A 20,373-nucleotide genomic window follows, 5' to 3' on the forward strand; every position below is an offset into this window, starting at 1 on the left:
TTGCAGTACAGTAAATCCTTGATGTGGCAGGACAAGAATAACCAGCATTTCCCCCTATAAATATAAATATATATATATATACACACACACACACAAGCGTCTAAATATATATATATATATATATATATATATATATATATATATATATATATATATACATATATATATATATATATATTATATATGTATGGAGATTTATTAAAATCGAGTAAAATATAGGCTGGTATAAACTGCCCAATCACAGCTCCTCTTCCATTTTACCAGAGCCAGAGCTGAAAGCTGAGCTGTGATTGGTTGCTGAGGGCAGGTTACACCAGTCTATATTTTACACCCTTTAATAAATCTCCCCCATTATCTTTTTTCCCACTGCAACTACGAGATCCGGAATCATCGTCTTCTGCCAGCATAAGTATTATCCACTGTGTGACAACCGCTCATGAAGCCATTACAGAACCCAGAGGGGTCAGTCAGATTTCCATAAAAAGCTATAAAGAAAAAATATAAGTCACATTGCACTCTGCACTGGCTGCGTAGTTGTCTTAGTCCTTTAATTCCAGTTCTACAATCCTGAAGCAGGAAGTACAGGATGAACAATGCTATAAGCCCCAACCACACTCCGCTACTTTATGGGGAGAAAACTTTTTAACGGAATTAAATTTAATATATATCTTACGTGAATATCATCAGTAACAGTGTGACTACTAATAAAATGGGGAAAATCCATCAAATTAAAGTCAATGCAGCTTTGGGTGTCCCTTTAAGGAAAACGTAATGTATTACGGCAATGGGACAGACGCTTCAATTTTCATGATTTGCTAGCACTGCAGACAGGGAGGAGGGGATGATGTACCACACTATGCCTGGCACCGATCCATAGATCCATCTTGCCATTAAGTGCTCTGTGACTGTATTAATAATGGGACGAGAGGAGGAGAGAAAGAGGCAGATGTAGTCACTAGGCACTGCTTTATAACGCAACACCGGAGTTACCCGAGTGAGAACAAAAGCAAAGAGATCTAACCTAGAGAATAAGGGTCCTATTACACTGAGCGATTGAAATCGTTCACCATATTACACAGAACGATAATCGTTTGTTACGGTCGTTGTTATGATTATTGCGATCGTTACTATTCCTTCTGATCCCAGAAAAACAATAAACAATGTGCTATTACACTGAACGACTAGTGAAAAACTGCGGAACTTGAGCGAATGAACGTGGGATTACAGCGAACGATTACCGATAGTTTTAGGTTCACCTCTATATCAACGATCGACATACGAACGATTTTTTGATCGTTGCCTGCAATTATACAGAACGATCATTTAAATTCGAACGATTTAACGATTTTTCGCAAATTCTAGCTGGCTCTACAAGGTAGATATGATCAAAAGTCATTCATAAACTAAATATGGGGTGCAAATGGGCCATATGGGATATGGTGTCAGAGGAAAAAAAGAACTGGGACCCCAAACTAGTAGGTGTCATATATAATACAGGTATCTAATGTGGTCCAGGAACCATAGGAAGGGACCCCATTTTTTATTTCAGTCCCTTGAGTAATATCGCTATGCACCGTGTGTCTGTGAAGCAACCAGGTACTACACACAGCAAAAAAAAAAAAAAAAAGTTCCCCTTCCACATATGGCTAGGGCAAAGCTCATGTCATGGCTCCCATATACCTCCCCTGCTATTCCACTCAGAGATGAGTTAATATTCTGCAGTGCTCCAGCTCCACCAGAGCCTCCGAGCGACACAAGCTCATCCAGTCGACGTTAAAAGGGGATGGCAGGAATGGAGTAGGGAGCTGGGAGGTGCGGTGATCCGTGAAATCACTTTATATCACTGCCACCAAGGGATGATAGATGTTGCCACAACAACCACAGCTCCCATCGGCCCCCTGACTGGCAGTTCAAAGGGTTTTAGGGAATGTGACTGTGCGGCAGGGGAGCAGAGAGATTGGGCAATGCCAAAGGGTTAACATCAAAGTTCAGTGCGCTAACTACAAATATAAAGAGGACAAACGTACGAGTGCACACAAAAAAGAGATATAAAGAGGTTGTGAGAGACCCTGTAAAATCAGAAAATGGTTTTATGGATATAGAGGGGGTGGGACTGTGAAAACCTCTCATTGACTACCAGGATGTAAAATGATTGTTTTAGGTATGAAGGCAGTACAAAAAGGATCACTCTTAAAGCCCAAAGCATAAGAGAATCTAAAGAATTTTCCAGAATTACTCCCCAAAACGGTGTAACAACTATCCACAGGATGCGCGGGACGTTGTAGTACTGCCTCATTTATTTCAATGAACGTTGCAATACCAGACACAACACATGGACTGATACGGGGCTACTTTAGGATGGAGGCAGCCATGTTATTCTAACCCTGGACAATTTAAAGGGAACTTGCCAGGTTAAAATTGCAGTCCAACCAGTTATAGAGCAGGAGGAGATGAGCAGACTGATTTATAGTTTTGTAGGAAAGTCCCAAGATAACTAGTTATTTATGGAAATCTCTGATCATTCCGGGCTAAGTAGTCAAGTGGGTGGTCCTACTCTGACAGCTGTCTCTATAGGTCGCCCCCTGCAGGGAAATGTACTTTGTGTGACCTGTAGAGAAGACTGCGGGGGGGGGGGGGGGGGGGGGGGGGAGGTGAAAACTGCTGTAAACATTTCAGAAAAATAGTGGTCACGCTTCCAGATGATTCAATCGCTGGACTGCACTGGCTCCAAGTACAACACTAAAAGGAAAAATAAGATCAGCTCCAGCCCGATTGCTTTGGATTTGCCCTGGTGCCACACCGGTATGAATGTGCATCATCACTCCAGGCTGAACTCAGCTCAATTTGTGTCTTTAGATTTGTCGCTCGCTCTCTGCTTCCTGCATATGTAACAGGGATAAAAAGACTGCTGCTGCTGTTTACTACTTTCCTGCTTTGTCTCAACAAACTCTCTGGGAAATGACAAATACAGCTGCACACCAGCAAAAAACCTCCACAGCAGCAAGCGCTTCCTCGCCGTCAATAAATAATTACACTGACAATTAGCTCATTAAAATCAAACCGCCTCGTTAGGGATTCTCCAGCTAAACATTTATACTCATTCTCTGCCATGGAGGTTGGGGGACGCGGGGGGCTACGAGGGCGTTGAAAAGGGCGCAAGAAGGCCCCCTCAAATTTCACCCAAAAATGTCTGCAAAAACAGTGCCACCCTTGTCCTAACAGTGTGTGTGCGCTATTGCAGCTCAGTTCTACTGGAGTGAATGGAACAGGGTTGTAATACCATAAACAACCTGAGGACAGGTGTGTCACTGTTTTTGAAAGAAAGCAGCTATGTTTGTTTGTTTTTTTTAATTATGTATAACCCATTTAGAAGCAGCACTTCTCTTCTTGACCCATATAATGCTAAGTCACCACAGTATCCCTGCAGTGTCATCAGTTTCATGCCAGCTCAGGTGCATCCATACATTTCATCACTCCAGTGCATAGTAAGTACAGTGATGAAATGCCACATCTTCTTACTCTACAAAGCCAGTGACATAATGGGAAATGTAGGCTGCTTTAGAAAATCATATTATCGGCAGTAAATTCTCTCTAAGTTTTTCACATGGATAGAGCAGCGCCGGTGTGGGAAAGCCAGTGCCGCGGTCCTTTTTTTTTTTTAACCACAGCCCGGTTCCCCGTAAAGCACCATTCTATTTCCAGGCATCGGCTAGGACTGAAGCACTGGAGGTGGGCCAGCCCGCCCCCAGTGGGAGGAAACCCCCACCCCTCTGTGATGCATCTCCATTGATTCTAATGGAGCCGCGTCATAGAAGAGCAGGGGTTTCCTCCCACTGGGGGCGGGCTGGCCCACTTCCAGTGCTTCAGTCCTAGCCGATGCCTGGGAATAGAATGACGCCGTATGCAGTACAGGAGGGAAGGGTTTTTAGTGAAAAACAGAAGAGGACAACCTGAGAGAGTTTAGTTGGGGGAAAAGATCAGAAGCAACCTGAGAAAATATTACTTTACTGACAGTAGTAGATGCTTGGAACAAACTTCCAGTAGATGTGGTTGGTAAATCTACAATAAAAGAATTAAGACATGACTGGCAAAAACATATATCTATCCTAAGATAATAAGAAAGGAAATACTAAAAGAGCAGACTAGATGGTCCCAATGCTCTTTTTCTGCCGCCAATCTTCTATGTTTCAGGGACAAAAATCGGGGGTAAATGAGTGTGAATGAGGCCCAAGTCTACATGTCCACAAAATTTGTCCATAACTGTGGACCCGCATTTACAGACAAATTTATATCCCATTGGTTTCTATGTGCCTATTCACACATCTGTAAAAAAAAAAAAAAAAAAAAAAGGACGTCCTAGCAAAGACAAACCAATAGAAGTCTATGGAATCTGTATTTTCTGCAGATCCTGTAAGTGTTATGGCAAAAAAAACACACACAATTCTAGATAGTGTCATCAGTTGACCTATTTGAGGAAGTACTTTCCACTTTTATAGATCTGCAAAAATATGATCAATATGGATGACACTAAGGAAAAATTTTTGCAGATAGAAAATTCCCGACTCAAAATATGACCAGCAAAGATTTACAGACGTGTGAATTAGGCCTTACCTTTGTAAACAGATGTGGCACTTAAGTATTTAGGATCCATGGGGGTCCTAGAAGTTGGATGCCCACCGATTACAAAGTAATATGCCATCATTTTATAAGATGGGTATGACCATACATTACAAGGGAATAACATTGAAGCATAATACAAAAAGAACAGAGCATAAATACATGGCTCATCACCTCCTCACAGGCCCCCATACAAATAAAAGGATCTGTCCGGACTTTTCTCAGGAACGGTCCTGCAGTCATTTAAATTCCCCCACACAGCTGCTACAAGTCCGCACAGAGACCTCTCTAATGACTGCATTATGCTTCTTACCAAGTCAACATGAAGGCTGCAAAATATATTGTAACTCATATCTACATACAAAATGTGCTAGACATTAATACTGTGGTACACAGGTATGGATGCTGTATTGAGCCTATGGCGAAGCCGCAGGGAAGTCGTCACAGTCGTAAACAGACATTTTAATAACCAACACAATAGAAAAGGTTATATACTGTGCATGAAACCATTGTTTCCATATCTTACTTCTAAGGCTGAGAGGTTACAGACCCAAAGCTCGAGGATGCACTACTGAGATTCTAATGACGACACTGTCAAATTCCCATCAGGTATGCTGTTAAAAGACCGTGTGGATCAAAATCACAAAATCTATAAATCCCTAAATTTAACCTGGTCCACATAAAGTTATGAGATATACGTGTATATAAGATGTATATATTCATTTATGTAGATGTTATAAGAAACATCTAGTAGAAGTTTCACACTTTTGAAACTTTTTGAGAGGGAATGACGATGGTAGATCACAGCAGAATACAAATGCAGTTTACCGCGCCGATACTCTGTGAATGACGCTAGTCAATTATTGGAAACATGTGGAACGACGCTACGTACATTCACTAGTATACTATGTTTTGGTATAGCCATCTTTAAGAATGCTGTGTGTATATATATCTCCTATAAGCCAAGTATTCCCCCCCCCACTAAGAATACATATATTCAAGCTACCCATATATGCAATCATGCCTAATAGTGATGTACAGGAGGGTCTTCCGTCCCATTTCGCCTTCCTGATTATTCCTTCCCTCCACAGATTCCTTCCTTAGCTAATTTCCCAAGGGGGTGCCCGCTGAGTGACAACATAAAGTTAATAAATGATAATTAGTGCCAGGAGAGAGAGAGCGCCACGCGGCTTTCGGTAAATCCTACAGACCTCACTAATGATGTCCTAGCAGGGGGAGATTAATCCCAAACCTGGAACCCTGAATGTCCCTTCCCCACTGACAAGTCATGGGGAGCAAAAACCAAACAAGCTGATCTTATTAATGAGTTGGAGAAAGAGCGTGTAAGCAGCGAGACAGCCCGCTGGTAATTAGCTGCATCCGCACAGGCTAGTGCCATATACACAGCCCACAATCTGCAGCTCTTGTCACATGTATCCATTTGGCGGTTTAGGGATCTGACAATGTAACAAAGATGTGGTGTAAAGGCGCCAGCACATTCCGCCATTCACTTCTTGTTACCACGGACGAGTCTCTTTATTACAGATCCAGATTGCAGGAGCAGAAACAGTGTGCAGGAATTACCCTACTGTGTATACTAAAGCTATTATAAAACTGCATTACATACCATGCTATAGAGGAGGAAACATTAACCTCAATAAGGTCCGCATCTGGCCATAAAATCAAAAATACATAAGATGGCCGAAATATAATACTGCTGCCCTTACAGCTCCAACATGGGTTGTCGGCAACCTGCAAATCACCAAATTTTACTAATATTGTAAAGATCAGGGAATCAGGCTCCGTTCACACGAAACAAAACTGGCGGAATTCTCCACCGCTGAATCCTGCCAGCCTCACCGTCATAATGACGGCCTCCATGTCTCTACTCGCTGAAGAATGGACATGTCCATTCTTGTGCGTGGAGAGAGGAGGCGCGCAAGCCTCCCATAGACTGTTATTATGACAGGGAGGCTGGCAGGGTTCAGCGGCAAATATTTCCGCCAGTTTTGCTCCATGTGAGCGGATGTATCAATAAGTAACAAAGCATATCTACTATCTTGTGGTCTAGGAATGCTGCGGGACAACCTCTCGGGCCTGTAGTATTGGCCATATTCATTGTCACACAAAACTATATACCCGAGAATCAGCACATTTGACTTTTTAAGAACTTGCTAGCAGAAGACTCCTACGCTGGTATATTCTAGGGATTTACATTTTATGTTGTCGTAAATATATCTCAGTGAAGTCAATGACCAATGAAGCTGTGAAGTCAATGAAGCAAGGAAAGAGACAATAGCCCAGATTTACCAATACGGTTTAGTTTTAGGACAATACAAACGCAGGTGAACAGTATCCAAATGCATCAGATTCATTAGAGTGGAACAGGAGGACTGTGCATCAACAATTTGGCACAATCCTGGTGCACGGCACTGCAATTATGCCACACTCACTTTCTCATACAAAATTTTCTCATTTTTCCCAATAGGCTCCTACTCTTGTTGGGTGGAGTTTTTGTTCCTTTTGGTGTACTTTCCTTAAAGAGGTATTCTGATGCCGATTGGGGGAAACCACCATTGCTGCTCACAAGAACCAGGACAAAGTTATCTCTAGAATTAATGGTGCACACCACAAATGCCCGGCCGGCACTCATTCTCTACCGAGTCACCAAACAATGCTAAACATTAGGCAATGTTCAGTGGTCTAATAGAAAATGAATGGAGCATTGGTTAAATATACACAGTGCGCACCATTCATTCTGGTGGGCTTCCCAGCATTCTGACCCTCATCAGCTTGTAATGGCCTATGGTTAGCGGATAACTTTATGAGATGGGATACCCCTTCAATAAAAGCCTCTTAATTGCTGTGACCACAATTCTAGTGCATTTAAGGACAACAGCCTCATAAATCTGGGCTTATCTTCAAGATGGTGAGGGGGGCCTATAAACTCTGTCAACTCAAGCAAGTCCTGGCCAATTGTGGCCATCCCCAATGGGAGTCGGGGGATATACATCAAGCATTAGGAATTAATTGTTACGATACTTCCATGTACCATTTTTTAGAGGTTTAAGGTAGATTTGTTGAATTTTTTTTTTGCAGATAAATGCCCACATTGTCTTTGCTCCACTGTATGGTGTTTTTTTTTTTTTTTTTTTTTGCAGATAAATGCCCATATTGTCTTTGCTCCACTGTATGTTTTTTTTTTGTTTTTTTTTAAATCACCTCTAGGAAACCTAATGTAGCTGAAACATTTGCAGTAAAGGGCGTCAGTTCTTAGTGGGTTAATAGAGTACCAGTCTGCCGCAGCGTGCCAGGTCTCCCCCTGGAGTACAAGGGCTTTTCCCGCTCATCCTCTCAGCTATGCCAGCGCTCATGTAACAATTCCATCATTTGTCGGCAATATTAAATTAGTTTGAAAACAAAATCAGATCTGTGAGCTGCAGAACAAACTCCCCTTTAACGTGTCAGGCAGCTGTTACTTGCCTCGTGCTGAGCCAGAAGGCTGCAGTAACAGCATGCTGCAGGTATATGTCAAGCCTCCAGCATAACTGATTAATATCCTGGAACCCTATATGTTAAAGTCCAACGAAAAACTGAAAATAATAAACAAGCTCTCCCCGTGCCTCTGCAGCACTGGCTTACCACTCTGGGACTGCCTCTAGGCTCTGCTGTTTGGCCCGCTTAGCCAGTCAGTGACTGAAGTGGGACAACGCAGCAGTCACCGATTGGCTGAGTGGCAATCTACAAGCAGGGTGGGGTATTCCCAAACGCCCCCTACACACAAGGGGAGCTAGGCAGCAAATATTGTCCCCTTCCTCGTCTCCCGTAAAATAATGATTTTCACTGGAGATCTCCTTAAGCGCACCCCTTTACCTCCAAAACCTCCAATAAATGTATCCAATGACTGGTCTGTCCCCATTATGTTAACAACTTCATTACACAGCAACTTACTGACGAGGTTATTAGGATTAGCTACATGGCTTATCAGACTTCAGTACAGAGGGAGCAAGATTCCCTGTGACTACCATCCATCGGCAGGCTACAAGCAATTTACCACAGGTAAGAACATGCATAAAAACAACACTGCAGGCCAAGTTGATACTGTTGTAGTAATGCCCAGCGTAGGCACCCAGGGATCAGTATGAAAAATACAAAAAAACAGTATTGCCACAATAGAAACACCTGGTCCTTTTTGTCTGCCCTATTAGTATTTCCTTTCTTATTATCTTACTTAAGATATATGTTCAACCCAGGGAAGTTCATCTTTACAGCATTTGCTGTGGTAATACTGATATGTTATCTACGTTCCTAAAGTCTGTATGATAACAACAATATGCTATTTATGTAGCTTTAATCTTAAATTAAGTGTTTAAGCTTGCTCTATTCTTATTATAATGCTTTTACATTTTGGTCTATGGGGCTATCTAAAGTCTTATTTTTTGTGCCATAATCTGTACTTTTAATTGGTGCATCACTTGTAGAAATATATCACTTTTTGCTGACTTTTATAAAATGTGACCAAAAATTTACAATTTTGCACTTTGGAGGGGTTTTGCGCTTACGCCGTTTACAATGCAAGATCAAGAATGTGATATTTGAATAGTTCTGGCAGGTCCCAAGTCCCTAAACTTCCTGCATCTCCCTCCATCCTAAGATGCAGCATCCTATCAGCTCTAAGGCAGAGCAGTGAGCACTGTACAGTAGGCAGGGTTGGTGCTGTACACTGCGGCTGCGACAAAATTCTGGTACAGTGCACTCTGATCTTGCATGCACAGTGTGCATTGCTATGTAGTGATGCCGTGAACAGGCGCTGAACCCTTTGCAACCTGGTTCATAGGCCGGAGGTTGGGGACCCCTGCCCTAGAGGACTTCTATGAGCAATACTTTATTAAATTTCTCATAGAGAGCAATGCAATGCCAATGTATTGCATTGATCACTGTTATCAGCACTCAATTGCTGAAGGCTGCCTTTAGCAATCACTGAGATAAAAAAATCACTGTGATGCAGAAGAGGTGCCAGGTAGTAAATATAACAGATCAGCTTCCCGCAATAGCAGGGAGCCAATTCCCCCCACCAGACCACCAATAGAAGCATTTTAAAGGGGTTATCCAGCGCTACAAAAACATGGCCACTTTCTTCCGAAGACAGCCCTGTCTTGTCTCCAGCTTGGGCAGTGTTTTGCTGCTCAATTCCATTAAAGTGAATGGAGCTTAATTGCAAACAGCACCTGAGCTGGAAACAAGAGTCATGTTGTCTCTGAAAAAAGGGGCCATGTTTTTGTAGCACTGAATAACCCCTTTAAGGCCATTTAAATAACACTAAGTTTTGATGGTGGCATCTAAATTGTTAAATAGCTGGCACTAACAATCGGTTAGTCCGGCTGCTGATAGCAGCTGACAGCGGCCCAGTATAGAAAGGGCTTGCATTGTGAGCCCTCTTATAACTCCATAAAAACACATGGGCAAATAGGTTCATCATGAGTCCTTAAGAGGTTAAAAGGGGTTATGCAAACATAGTAAAACATGGCTGCTTTTTCCCAGAAACAGCACCACTCGCCCTGAGTTTGGGTGGGGATTGCAGCTCAGCTGAAGTGAAAGGAGCTGAACTGCAATACCACACACAACCTGGAGACATGGGAGGTGCTGTTTTTGCAGCTAAAAAGTAGCTGCCCTTTTTTCGAATCCTGGACAACCCCTTTAAGTTGTTCTAAAGTTTATTAAATAGCTCTTTAAAACGGACATGTTAGGCAAATCTTGAGGAAAATGCTTACATAGTAGAAATGCTGTGGATTACTCAATGTAGATTTGCGCATGGAAAAACCTCAATAGCATTTATGTGGATCAGACACTATAACGCTTATCCACACACTTCTACGCGGATATTTGAAGTGCAATTTGGATCTTGAAACTCATACCATGTCAATTTTTGCAGATTTTAACCATAGATTAACCCTTACAATGCAGAGAGATGAAATCTGTGTATTATATATGCGATGTTGCCGCAGGTTCCTAGTGGATTGTACAGTTTTTCCATTTCTAACGCCAATATTAAAATGCAGGTTATCGGTACTTCAGGGTTGTGAACTATATAAAGAAAAAAAGTAGCCAGCTTACCGCCTCCACCTTGGCCTCCCAGCACGTGCTCCCACTCCAACCAGCGTAGAGACAAGCAGTAGGGAAAAGATGAGTCCAGCTCCCGGCCAGGTGAATGCAATTAGAGCTTTATTAACACCTTCGCACCATGCACACACTGCGGCAACCCCCCCAAAAAGACGCCAACCGCAACCTTAATCATGACTAACCTACATCTGAGAGGTTCACGGCTTATAGTCACAGGTACCCAGCGTGCACCGCACCCGACTCTTCCCCTCACTCGCACCGCTGCCACCTGGACTAATTCCCCGGAACCACCCAGGAGGTCAATTTGACTGCAAATAAAACAACATAGAGTGTAAGGGTATAAACCCACACACCGTATATGCAGCGTATTTACTACTGCGATACGCAGCAAATACGCAGCAGATTAGATCTAAATAACTGAACACAGCATCAAATCTTCACCATGACATCTGCTGCGTATTTGCTGCATATTTGCTGCGTATACGGTGTGTGGGTTTATACCCTGAAACATTTGCAACTATGTATACAACACTTGCCGCAGTGTGTGCATGGTGCGAAGGTGTTAAAGGGGTATTCCCCCCAAAAGCTAAAAAAATAAAATGCTCCTAAACCTAGCCAGTCTTACTCACCAAGTCCCCCTGAGTATTTTGAGCCATCTCCCGTATTTCTAGCTGCTTCCGTTCCATAGTTACAACTTTTTTAAAAAGCCGATCTATATCCAACATGGCGCCGGCCAGAAAACTACATTTCCCATCATGCAATGCTTATGTCTGATTGGTACATGATGTAGCAGAGCTGATATTCACAAGATATAGCAGTTGAGCGAGTGATATAGAGTTGGGTGAGTTGTATAGCAGAGTTGATTGTGGGATGCGGCAGAGTTGATTGTGGGATGCGGCAGAGTTGATTGTGGGATGCGGCAGAGTTGATTGTGGGATGCGGCAGAGTTGATTGTGGGATGCGGCAGAGTTGATTGTGGGATGCGGCAGAGTTGATTGTGGGATGCGGCAGAGTTGATTGTGTGATGCAACAGAGTTGATTGTGTGATATAGTGGAGTTGATTGTGTGATATAGTAGAGTTGATGAGTCATGGGGTGGGGGTGGGGGGGTGCCTACCGCAGGCCAGGCGAGTTCCAGGTGAGGGGGGTGCCGCCACTGCGGGTGAGTTACGGGGGCGGAGCAGTGCTGGGGGCCGGGCGACTTCTGGGTGAGCGGGGTGCCGCCGCTGCGGGTGAGTTACGGGGGGAGGTGGAGCGGTGCTGGGGTAAAGTGCTGGGGGCCGGGCGAGTTCCGGGTGAAAGGGGGGGGGGGGGGTCGCCGCTGCGGGTGAGTGGTGCTGGGGTAAAGTACTGGCAGCCGGGTGGGTTCCGGGGGGATGGTTTGCAGCCGCCTGTGGATGACAAGGGGGTGAGCGGGGGATGACACGGGTGTTACGGCGGATGACACGTGTATATGACAGGGGTGCCGCGAATGCCCGGGGGTGGGGGCAGGGGGCGCGACGGTGCCGCGAATGAGACCAGCGGGCGGGGGGCCGATAAGCGCCGCCGCGGATGACGGGGGTCTGCAAATGAGCCCAGCTGAGGCCGGTTGCCGCGGGTGGGCTCGAGTGAGCCGCTGGTGACGGGGGTGGGGTGGGGGTTGCCGCCAGTAAGCGCCGTCTGTATATAACAGGGGTGCCGTGAGTGTCGGGGGGGGGGGGGGGGGGGGGGAGTTGCGCCGGTGCTGCGAACGATGCCAGCGGGCGGGCGCCGGTAAGTGCCGCCGCAGGTGAAGGGGGTCTGCAAATGTTGCCTCTGGTAAGCGCCGACACGAGTGAGGGGGCATAGTCATCAGGGGGTGAACTTTGGGGCTGAGGCCACACGGTGCGGGTGACTGGGGTGGCTGCTGTTAGAAAGGGAGACAGTGACAGCTGCACTGATCACTGTCTCCCTCTCTTACAGAAGCCATCCCCTGTCAGTGTCCTCCATCACTTCGGATTGGCTGGGATAGAAGTGCTAACCCGGCCCATTGAAGAGATGCAGGACACGTGATGCCGTCTCGGAGGGTGCGGGCCAGGAGCAGGGAGCGTGTCGGAGTGGACTGAAGTCTGATGATTCTATGCAATCCGTGGGGGTGGATGCAGCTAGATAACAGCAAAACTGTGCAGTATCCATTATAACTTTATATTGGAAAGATGGAAAGCTACGGGTGGGCAACATATTAATGCAAAAATAATTTTGGGGGGAATACCCCTTTGATAAAGCTCGAATTGCATTCACCTGGCCGGGAGCTGGACTCATCTTTTTCCTACTGCTTGTAAACTATATATAGGAATTTAGAACAGTCTATGGGAATTTTACACTCCCCATGGTTTATGTTACCGGGCAGTGGCCTCCAGGCTCTGGCTCTCAAGCTGTTGGAACACCTTTAACTTCAAATAACAAAACTATACATACAGATTTGAAAAATCCAATCTCTTTGGTTCTTAAAAGTGTTTATAAAGTAAATAATAATAATAATAATAATCATCATCATATTAAATTAATAGTACACTGCTCTTTTATATTGATCAAAGTTCTGCGCAAGAGCAAAGAACAGGAAAATCTATAAACATACATTTTTATAAGGATAAGTTACTCCAGAAAAATCAATTCCTTTACTGGATTAATAAGGCATTGGGTCACTAAGGGGATTGGAAGGGTGGTCTTTGTGGTGGTGGTGTTATTATCAGAAGACAAGGATGCAATGTATGTTAAATATCAGCAACTCCTTGCCTTTGCAGGGGCAAAGAACCAGCTAGGTTATGCCATCGTTATAAGATTGCTGGTACACCAGCACTGTAGATCATTTACAATAACTGTCCAGGGAGATCTGCCAATCTTCAGACTAACTCCATACAATGAAGTGTGATGTTCCTTCACTTAATGGCTCGATTCACGCCCATTTGTGACTTATGAGAAGTAATGTATAGCAGTCACAATACATGGCCTAGATGAGGTTTGAGGTTCCCGGTTCCTCTGGGATTGACCTCTTCCATTCTTTTAAATTATGACAGGTCCACTTAAAGTAAATTAAACCAATATTCAAAGTATCCTTCAGCTTCCATTACAAGGACATTGCTTGTTTTGCTTCATTCTAATGAGCAGAACTTGTAACAATGCTCCCTGGTGGATGTGCTCTTAATTATCCAGATTAGGCTTCTTGAGCAGAACAAAAAAATCTAACTTACCCGGCAAAACATCAAAAATGTTATACTATAAATAATACATTGCTGGAGAGATGGAAGAGGCAAGAGGTGAGGCACCACCGGGCTCCACCTGTCCCCTTAAGATATATATGATGCCATGATTAAAAGTGACGCAGTGGGTAACAGGGATAAATACCGCTCTCATTGATGGAGTGATCTGCCCTCACTCTAATCTCAGGCTATAAATGCAAGCTCTCAAAAGTCTGTTATTACTTAGATCTGTAGAAAGATTATCATTCCCGATAACTCCCAGGAGTAAATTAACCTGGGCTGCAAACAACAAAAAAAAAAAAAAATGAAAAAAAAAAAATAAGTGTGAAGTCATACCATTCACGCCTCAGACTCAGCAAGAAGAAAAGAAAAAATCTTGAAAATTATTGGAAAAGAGAAGCAATTTACTGGCATGGCTCTCCATTCCTCAGTAAGCTTTTATGTACAAGCTTTGGTTGGAAAACTATCAGAGGAGAAGATCATTGTTATCAGCAAAGATATGTGCAGTTATTTCGCCTCTTTACAATGTGTCTACAACCCAAGAGCAATTTGAAAGCCGGGTTTAGTGCTGATCACTAACAAGTAAGACCAAGAATAAATTCCGCCAGGCAGGCACAGTTCGAGGTCTTGCTCTTAACATTTGTTTTACGGAAGTATTCCTTTACCCAACCACACATTTTATCGCTGGACTTTCTGAGGTTCTTAAGGCTGGGCTACAACAAGTACAAATGGTATATGAACGCACAGCAAAAAGTTATAAAAAAAAAAAAAAAAAAAAACAGGTTTAAAAAAACAAACACATAAATAACAACTTAAAAGGCTTTATAGGAACTGCTGTATTGCAGATGAACCAGGAGAGCAATAAAACCAAAGCTAGATTCATGTTACCAGTCTTGGCCCTTTTTAGAAAGAAATATTGACGGGGATCCATCACCAAGGTAAAATGAACTTTATTTAAACCATTAAAAACTTAGACCATGGGTCCCTGTGCCAAAGAATTTATAACATACACAGCTTCTAGATGTAGCTGTATGGCAGCTGAAAAAGAATAACAATAGGACAAAAGTTGGGATGATATTCCCAGTCCCAAGGCTTAGAATAAATTACCATCTCCAAAAAACATATATCCATAGGCTGTGGATGGCATTGCAGCTTAGCTCCATTTACCTGAATGGAGCCCAGTTACAAGTAGCACACAACCTCTGGACATGGATGGCACAGTTTTGAGTAAAAGTAAGCTAATCCTGGATAACCTTTTAAAAGAAGGTTGCCCTACCATTATAAGTTATTCCCTACCCACAAAATAGAAAAGAACTTTGTGCTCGCAGGGAGTCCCATGGACAATAAAAACGGGGATCTGAGTCTCGCATCATAAAAGAATGGCCATCATAGGTGTGCACTGCCGCTCCATTTATTCTCTATGGCATCTTCCACAGACAGCCAAGTATAGTGCAGAGTATCTCTGCCAGCTGTCACTAAGAATCAAAAAAGCAGCAATTATGCATATACAGTGTCCATTCTTACGGAAGATTGGGGTCCCCATTCTTCAGATCACAAGGGTTCCTAAAATGCTATACATGAAAATATATTCAATATGTCCAATCACCAAGAAATCCAATACCAAAGATGACCACAGATTATCTGTTAAAGCTTTCCTCCATTCACTAGTTACATGGGGAATAAAAAAAAAAAAGAAAAGAAAAAAAGGAAACTGCAGCAAACTTACCGAGTTGATACAACCCAACTCCTTGTTTAAGAGCCAAGGCAGGGACAATTTCCCTTCGCCCCTGTAGCAGGACTGAATGCGTTCCTTAATTTTGTCCTTGATCTTCTTCAAGGTGAAGAGACAGAGAACAGATTCTTTGGGTGGTTTGACTCTATTTTTCTGCCCCTGTGAAAAGACTGTGAAAAGAATGTCTTCCCTTTCTGAGATGCCCAATTCTTTGGCCAACCTTTTCCCAGGCTTACTCAGGTAGGCATCCTGTATAAGGCGATATTCCACACCATCCTTCATGCAACCTATAGGAAATTCCACATAAGAATAGAACTTGGGGTCATCAACACACAGGCGGACTATCTTGGATGTAAAGAACTGTTCTCCAGTAGAGTCGGGTGAAGTCAACTGTGTGTCCAGCTGTAGGGTCAAATAATAGACAAATTGCTCACTGCTGAAACTGTATATATAGTATATGTCAAAGGTGGGGAATTTGGATAGCGTGTCAGAGGGAATTTTGAGCTGTGAAGACACAAATTCATCCTGGTAGACAAAGCCAAACATCTCTGCATTCTCTTCACTGGACAAAAGTTTGCGACTGGAGAGAGTAGGAAAGTATTCCGACTTGCCATCAATTGGTGTTCCAACAAAAAGCTTGTTCTGACCATTGGGAACCTCAATAATGACTCCAGACATAGTGCCAGATTCATTGACACTGGAGAGGTAGTGCTCTTTACGATGATGGGGTTCTCCCAATTTGAAGAGGTCACCTAGACGGAGGAACTGGCAGATGCCCTGTGAGGCACTACCGCAGGCTATAAGCCGGTCCATTGAGTAGTCCACTAGCAGCAGCTTGTTAACATTATTTGTTGTGACAAGGCCATGAGGACAAGACTGGACGCTAGGTGGGGGGTAACACTTTTCATTGTCATCCACAGGTCCTGTAACATGGGTGCGTAGGAGCGTCAAGTTGCTTGAAAGTTTAAAAATCCTGTTGACAGCTCCCAAGTAAACTTCCCCAGTTTTATTGTGCACCACCAAGTGAGTCAAGCTCCATTCACTTCCGGAAAAAGTTCTAAATGACTTGGGGGATCCATCACCAGGAAGAATCCAGGAGCCCCCCAAAAATAAAAAGGTCCATAAATGTAATGAAAAAGATTTCATAACTTGAACCAACATCTTCAAGAATATTATAACAAACAAAAAATTTGCAAAGAAAAAAAAAATAATTTAAAGGGTTTCTGGGAAAGGGGGAGGAAGGGGGATTTATTAAAAGTAGGGGTTATGTTTCGAACTGTGTTTCTGCTGAAAGCTTCATTTAGGGCATGGTCCTAAGATTCAACCAGGATATACCTGCAAAGAAAAAAAAATTACAATTAGGATAATTATCAAGATGAGTTTTTATAGTTTACACTTTTATTTCTTCAACACACACAATTATTGTCAAATTGTAAAAGCCACAACACAGCAGCCATCTATTGAGATTCGACTCTACTAAAGCCTCCATACAGACGTATACAAGGACTGTGGTAAACTGCAACAGAAATTAATGCTGGCACTGGAGAAACCATCTTGAAGCTTAGATCATGATGATGATGATCATAACAGAAGGACACAGCTAAAAGTATACTTGGGCTTCTTTACAAAGGCTTGATCAAGACATGAACGGCCATTTTAAGCCCAAATGATGCTTTGTCAAGGCCTTCTTCTATGTCATGACCAAACTTTAACCGATAAGTCGAGGTGTACTTCTGGTAAATGATACACCTTTGTCTCCGTTATGGAATTTACACACAAAGACAGTGGCCCCATCTGATGCAGTGTTCTCCCTTAAAAATACCACATCTCTTTATTACTACCATATTGCTGCCATTTGCTCCATAGAACAAAGCCAAAGTCTCTGTGAGCTCTGCTTCATATGAGTAGGCCAATGGCTGGATGACTAACAATTCAAAACCACATTTTTGACATGGAAATGTGCTCAAAGCAGTTGCCACCGCCTTCTTACACTACTACTACACATTGCATTCATCAGCCAGGGACATCAATGAGATCTAGGGAACCTGTGCACCCTCCGGAGGCATGAGAAAAAGGGTAAAATATCATTTCACCAGAAGCAGGTTTTCTAACTGGCATGAATAAACTGGTAACATGCATTCGCTTAATGCCAGCACGGGTAGGAAATAGTCACTCTGCAGTGTATACATTCCTAGGACAAAGAACACTGAGGGAAATTTATCAATGTCTGCCCTCCATTCCCCCCTGACTACAAAAACAAACCAGTGCAGTCAGCCAGAGCTGCAAGAAGAGCACCAAGTCTGTCCTGTGAACAAGAACTTCCTGCCCGGAAAGTACACTGTCCTTACAGACATCCATCCTAGTGGCCTCGGCCACGGGTTCCTCCAATTGTTTGAACCGCCAACTACAGCTATGGCTATCACTAAGGGTAAAACAAAGAAGAAAAAAAAACAGTTTGGATTTCTGCAAGCAAATTTATGGCACCACAAGCTAAAGGTGTAGTCAGCCCACAGCAATACATTGAGAACTATGCAACCTTATGGACTGCTGCTAATACTTAACAGTTAAAATCTTTTTTTCTTTCAAATTAACAGGTTTCAGAAAGTTATACAGATTTGTAATTTACTTCTATTTAAAAATCTCAAGTCTTTGCATACTAATCAGCTGCTGTATGTCCTGCAGGAAAAGGGGTTTTCTTTTCAGTCTGACACGGTGCTCTCTGCTGCCACCTCTGTCCAGAGCAGGAGAGGTTTTCTATGGAAATTTGCTGCTGCTCTGGACAGTTCTTGTCTCAGCCAGATGTCAGCAGAAAGCACTAGGTCAGACTGAAAAGCACTTCCTGCATGACATACAGCAGCTGATAAGTATGGGAAGACTTGAAATTTTTAAATCGAAGTAAATTACAAATCTATATAACCTGACAACAGTTGATTTGAAAGAAAAAAATTCAACGGATTACCCCTTTAAAATCAATCTTGAAGTTTTACAGAAAGTTGCAGTGCTACCCTTACACATCCAGAACCATCCGCAATTCAAGAGACTATGCGTTAGTATGGATACAGCAGCACTGCAGCATTACCAACCAAGAGGTTTATGCTATCCTGAATGATCTGGAGGACATCATTTCATGTCAGCATCCCTTTAACCACTTCTTATAACAAAAGTAAAGAACGCAAGCTGTTCACTTATCTACTATATATATATACACCAATAGACCACAGAGCAGTGTATTTATAAGACTTCAAAGCTCCAGCCACATTTGTTTATTAATGACACTATCCCTTTAAAAGGCCCCAAGTTTCCAGAAGTCAGGACAACTCCTAGTCTGAAAAATCTGTGACTGGTTTGTGTAGAAGTCATAAGGAAAGTTTATACAATACATATATACCAGACTATACCGGGTACAAGGACCCTTGAAGTGCTTTAAAATTTGGTAGAAAGCTATAAACAGGTCCTAGAGCGCAATTGCGGAACACTATCTTTAATGCATAGATCCGTGAGGACTACAAATGAAATTGAGGTTCACACTTTAGATGTGTGAATGAAGCCTAATTCCAGATATAGCAACAGTAATAATGCACACAAAGATACTAGAGGCCATGCTGGAGGTTTTAGTTCTGCAATATAGATACAAATAAACTCATCCCTCCATACTCCGCACACTACCATATCAGCAGCCATAGATGAATACAAAGTCTGAACACAACCGAGTGGCGTTAAAAATTACTATTCCAAAGCATTAGGATCTCTTATTCACCAAGCGTCACCCCTGATGAGACGTCACTCCAGCCTAATGCCAAAAAATTAAAACCTCATTGCTTCAATCACAAAGTAAACGTTGTGAACCGGAGCCGCAATTTACGAGGAGTCCAGGATTCTCTGAATTACATTTGAGATATTAAATCACACGAAGCCGCCTGTAATTCTGCGGGAAAGTGAAGAATTTTAATACCAAATCATTTTCCTATCAGCATCGCTCAGGCCTCTCACATCCCCGCGGATAGAAATGATTGAGGACAAGAGATGTGCGCAAACTTTCTATCACCAGCATGGTTGCAACGGACAAAAAAAATAAAGGACAAACTGGCACTGGTGCAGCCTGCCAACATACATAAAAGGGGGCATATACCTGGGAGACAAGGTGCTATGGCCCACAACCAAGTCCCGGATAGGGAGTAGAGGGCCCCAGCACGGTCATCTCCGATGGTAGAGTTATGGACTAGGGATGGTCCGGATCGAACCTCGGTAATGAATCCCGCTGTCTGCCCGCTCCGCGGGCAGGTTCGGACCATCCCTATTATGGACCATTACGGCTGCTGACCCTCTCCGCTATTCTGAACAGTAGTCTAAGGCTGGGTTCACACAGCGTTTTTGCAATAAGTTTTTGCAATCTGTTTTATGCAAAAACCAGATTTATTTTTGTGCATCCGTTTTCAGCAGTTTATTCTTTGACTTCCATTTTAAAAAATGGATCAAAATACATAGGTTTTTGTTGCGTGCGCAAAAACATGGTTGATCACATTTTTGTGTACGCTGAAAAGACGGATGTTTTTCAGACTTTTTTGATATTTTATAACGGAAGTCAATGGACTGCAAAAACTTAGTGTGAACCCAGCCTAAATGAACATCTTCACAAACAAATAAGATCAACTTCTGTAGTTTCAATAGGTAATTTATTTAATAAAAC

The 20,373-nt window shown here is 43.0% G+C and overlaps 1 protein-coding gene across 4 annotated transcripts in view; it reads right to left on the bottom strand.

Annotated features, from left to right (window-relative positions):
* Positions 1-20,373, bottom strand: part of PLXNA1 (plexin A1) — a 246,264-nt gene that overhangs the window by 202,414 nt on the left and 23,477 nt on the right. For all 4 annotated transcript variants that reach the window (XM_069966727.1, XM_069966730.1, XM_069966728.1 and 1 more), the window contains exon 2: positions 15,681-17,021. In XM_069966727.1, the coding sequence (XP_069822828.1) occupies positions 15,681-16,847 (1,167 nt within the window). In that variant the 5' untranslated portion in view covers positions 16,848-17,021. The remainder of the gene's footprint in view (positions 1-15,680; positions 17,022-20,373) is intronic.

Source organism: Dendropsophus ebraccatus, chromosome 4 (genome assembly GCF_027789765.1).
Source record: "Dendropsophus ebraccatus isolate aDenEbr1 chromosome 4, aDenEbr1.pat, whole genome shotgun sequence".
Taxonomy (NCBI): domain Eukaryota; kingdom Metazoa; phylum Chordata; class Amphibia; order Anura; family Hylidae; genus Dendropsophus; species Dendropsophus ebraccatus.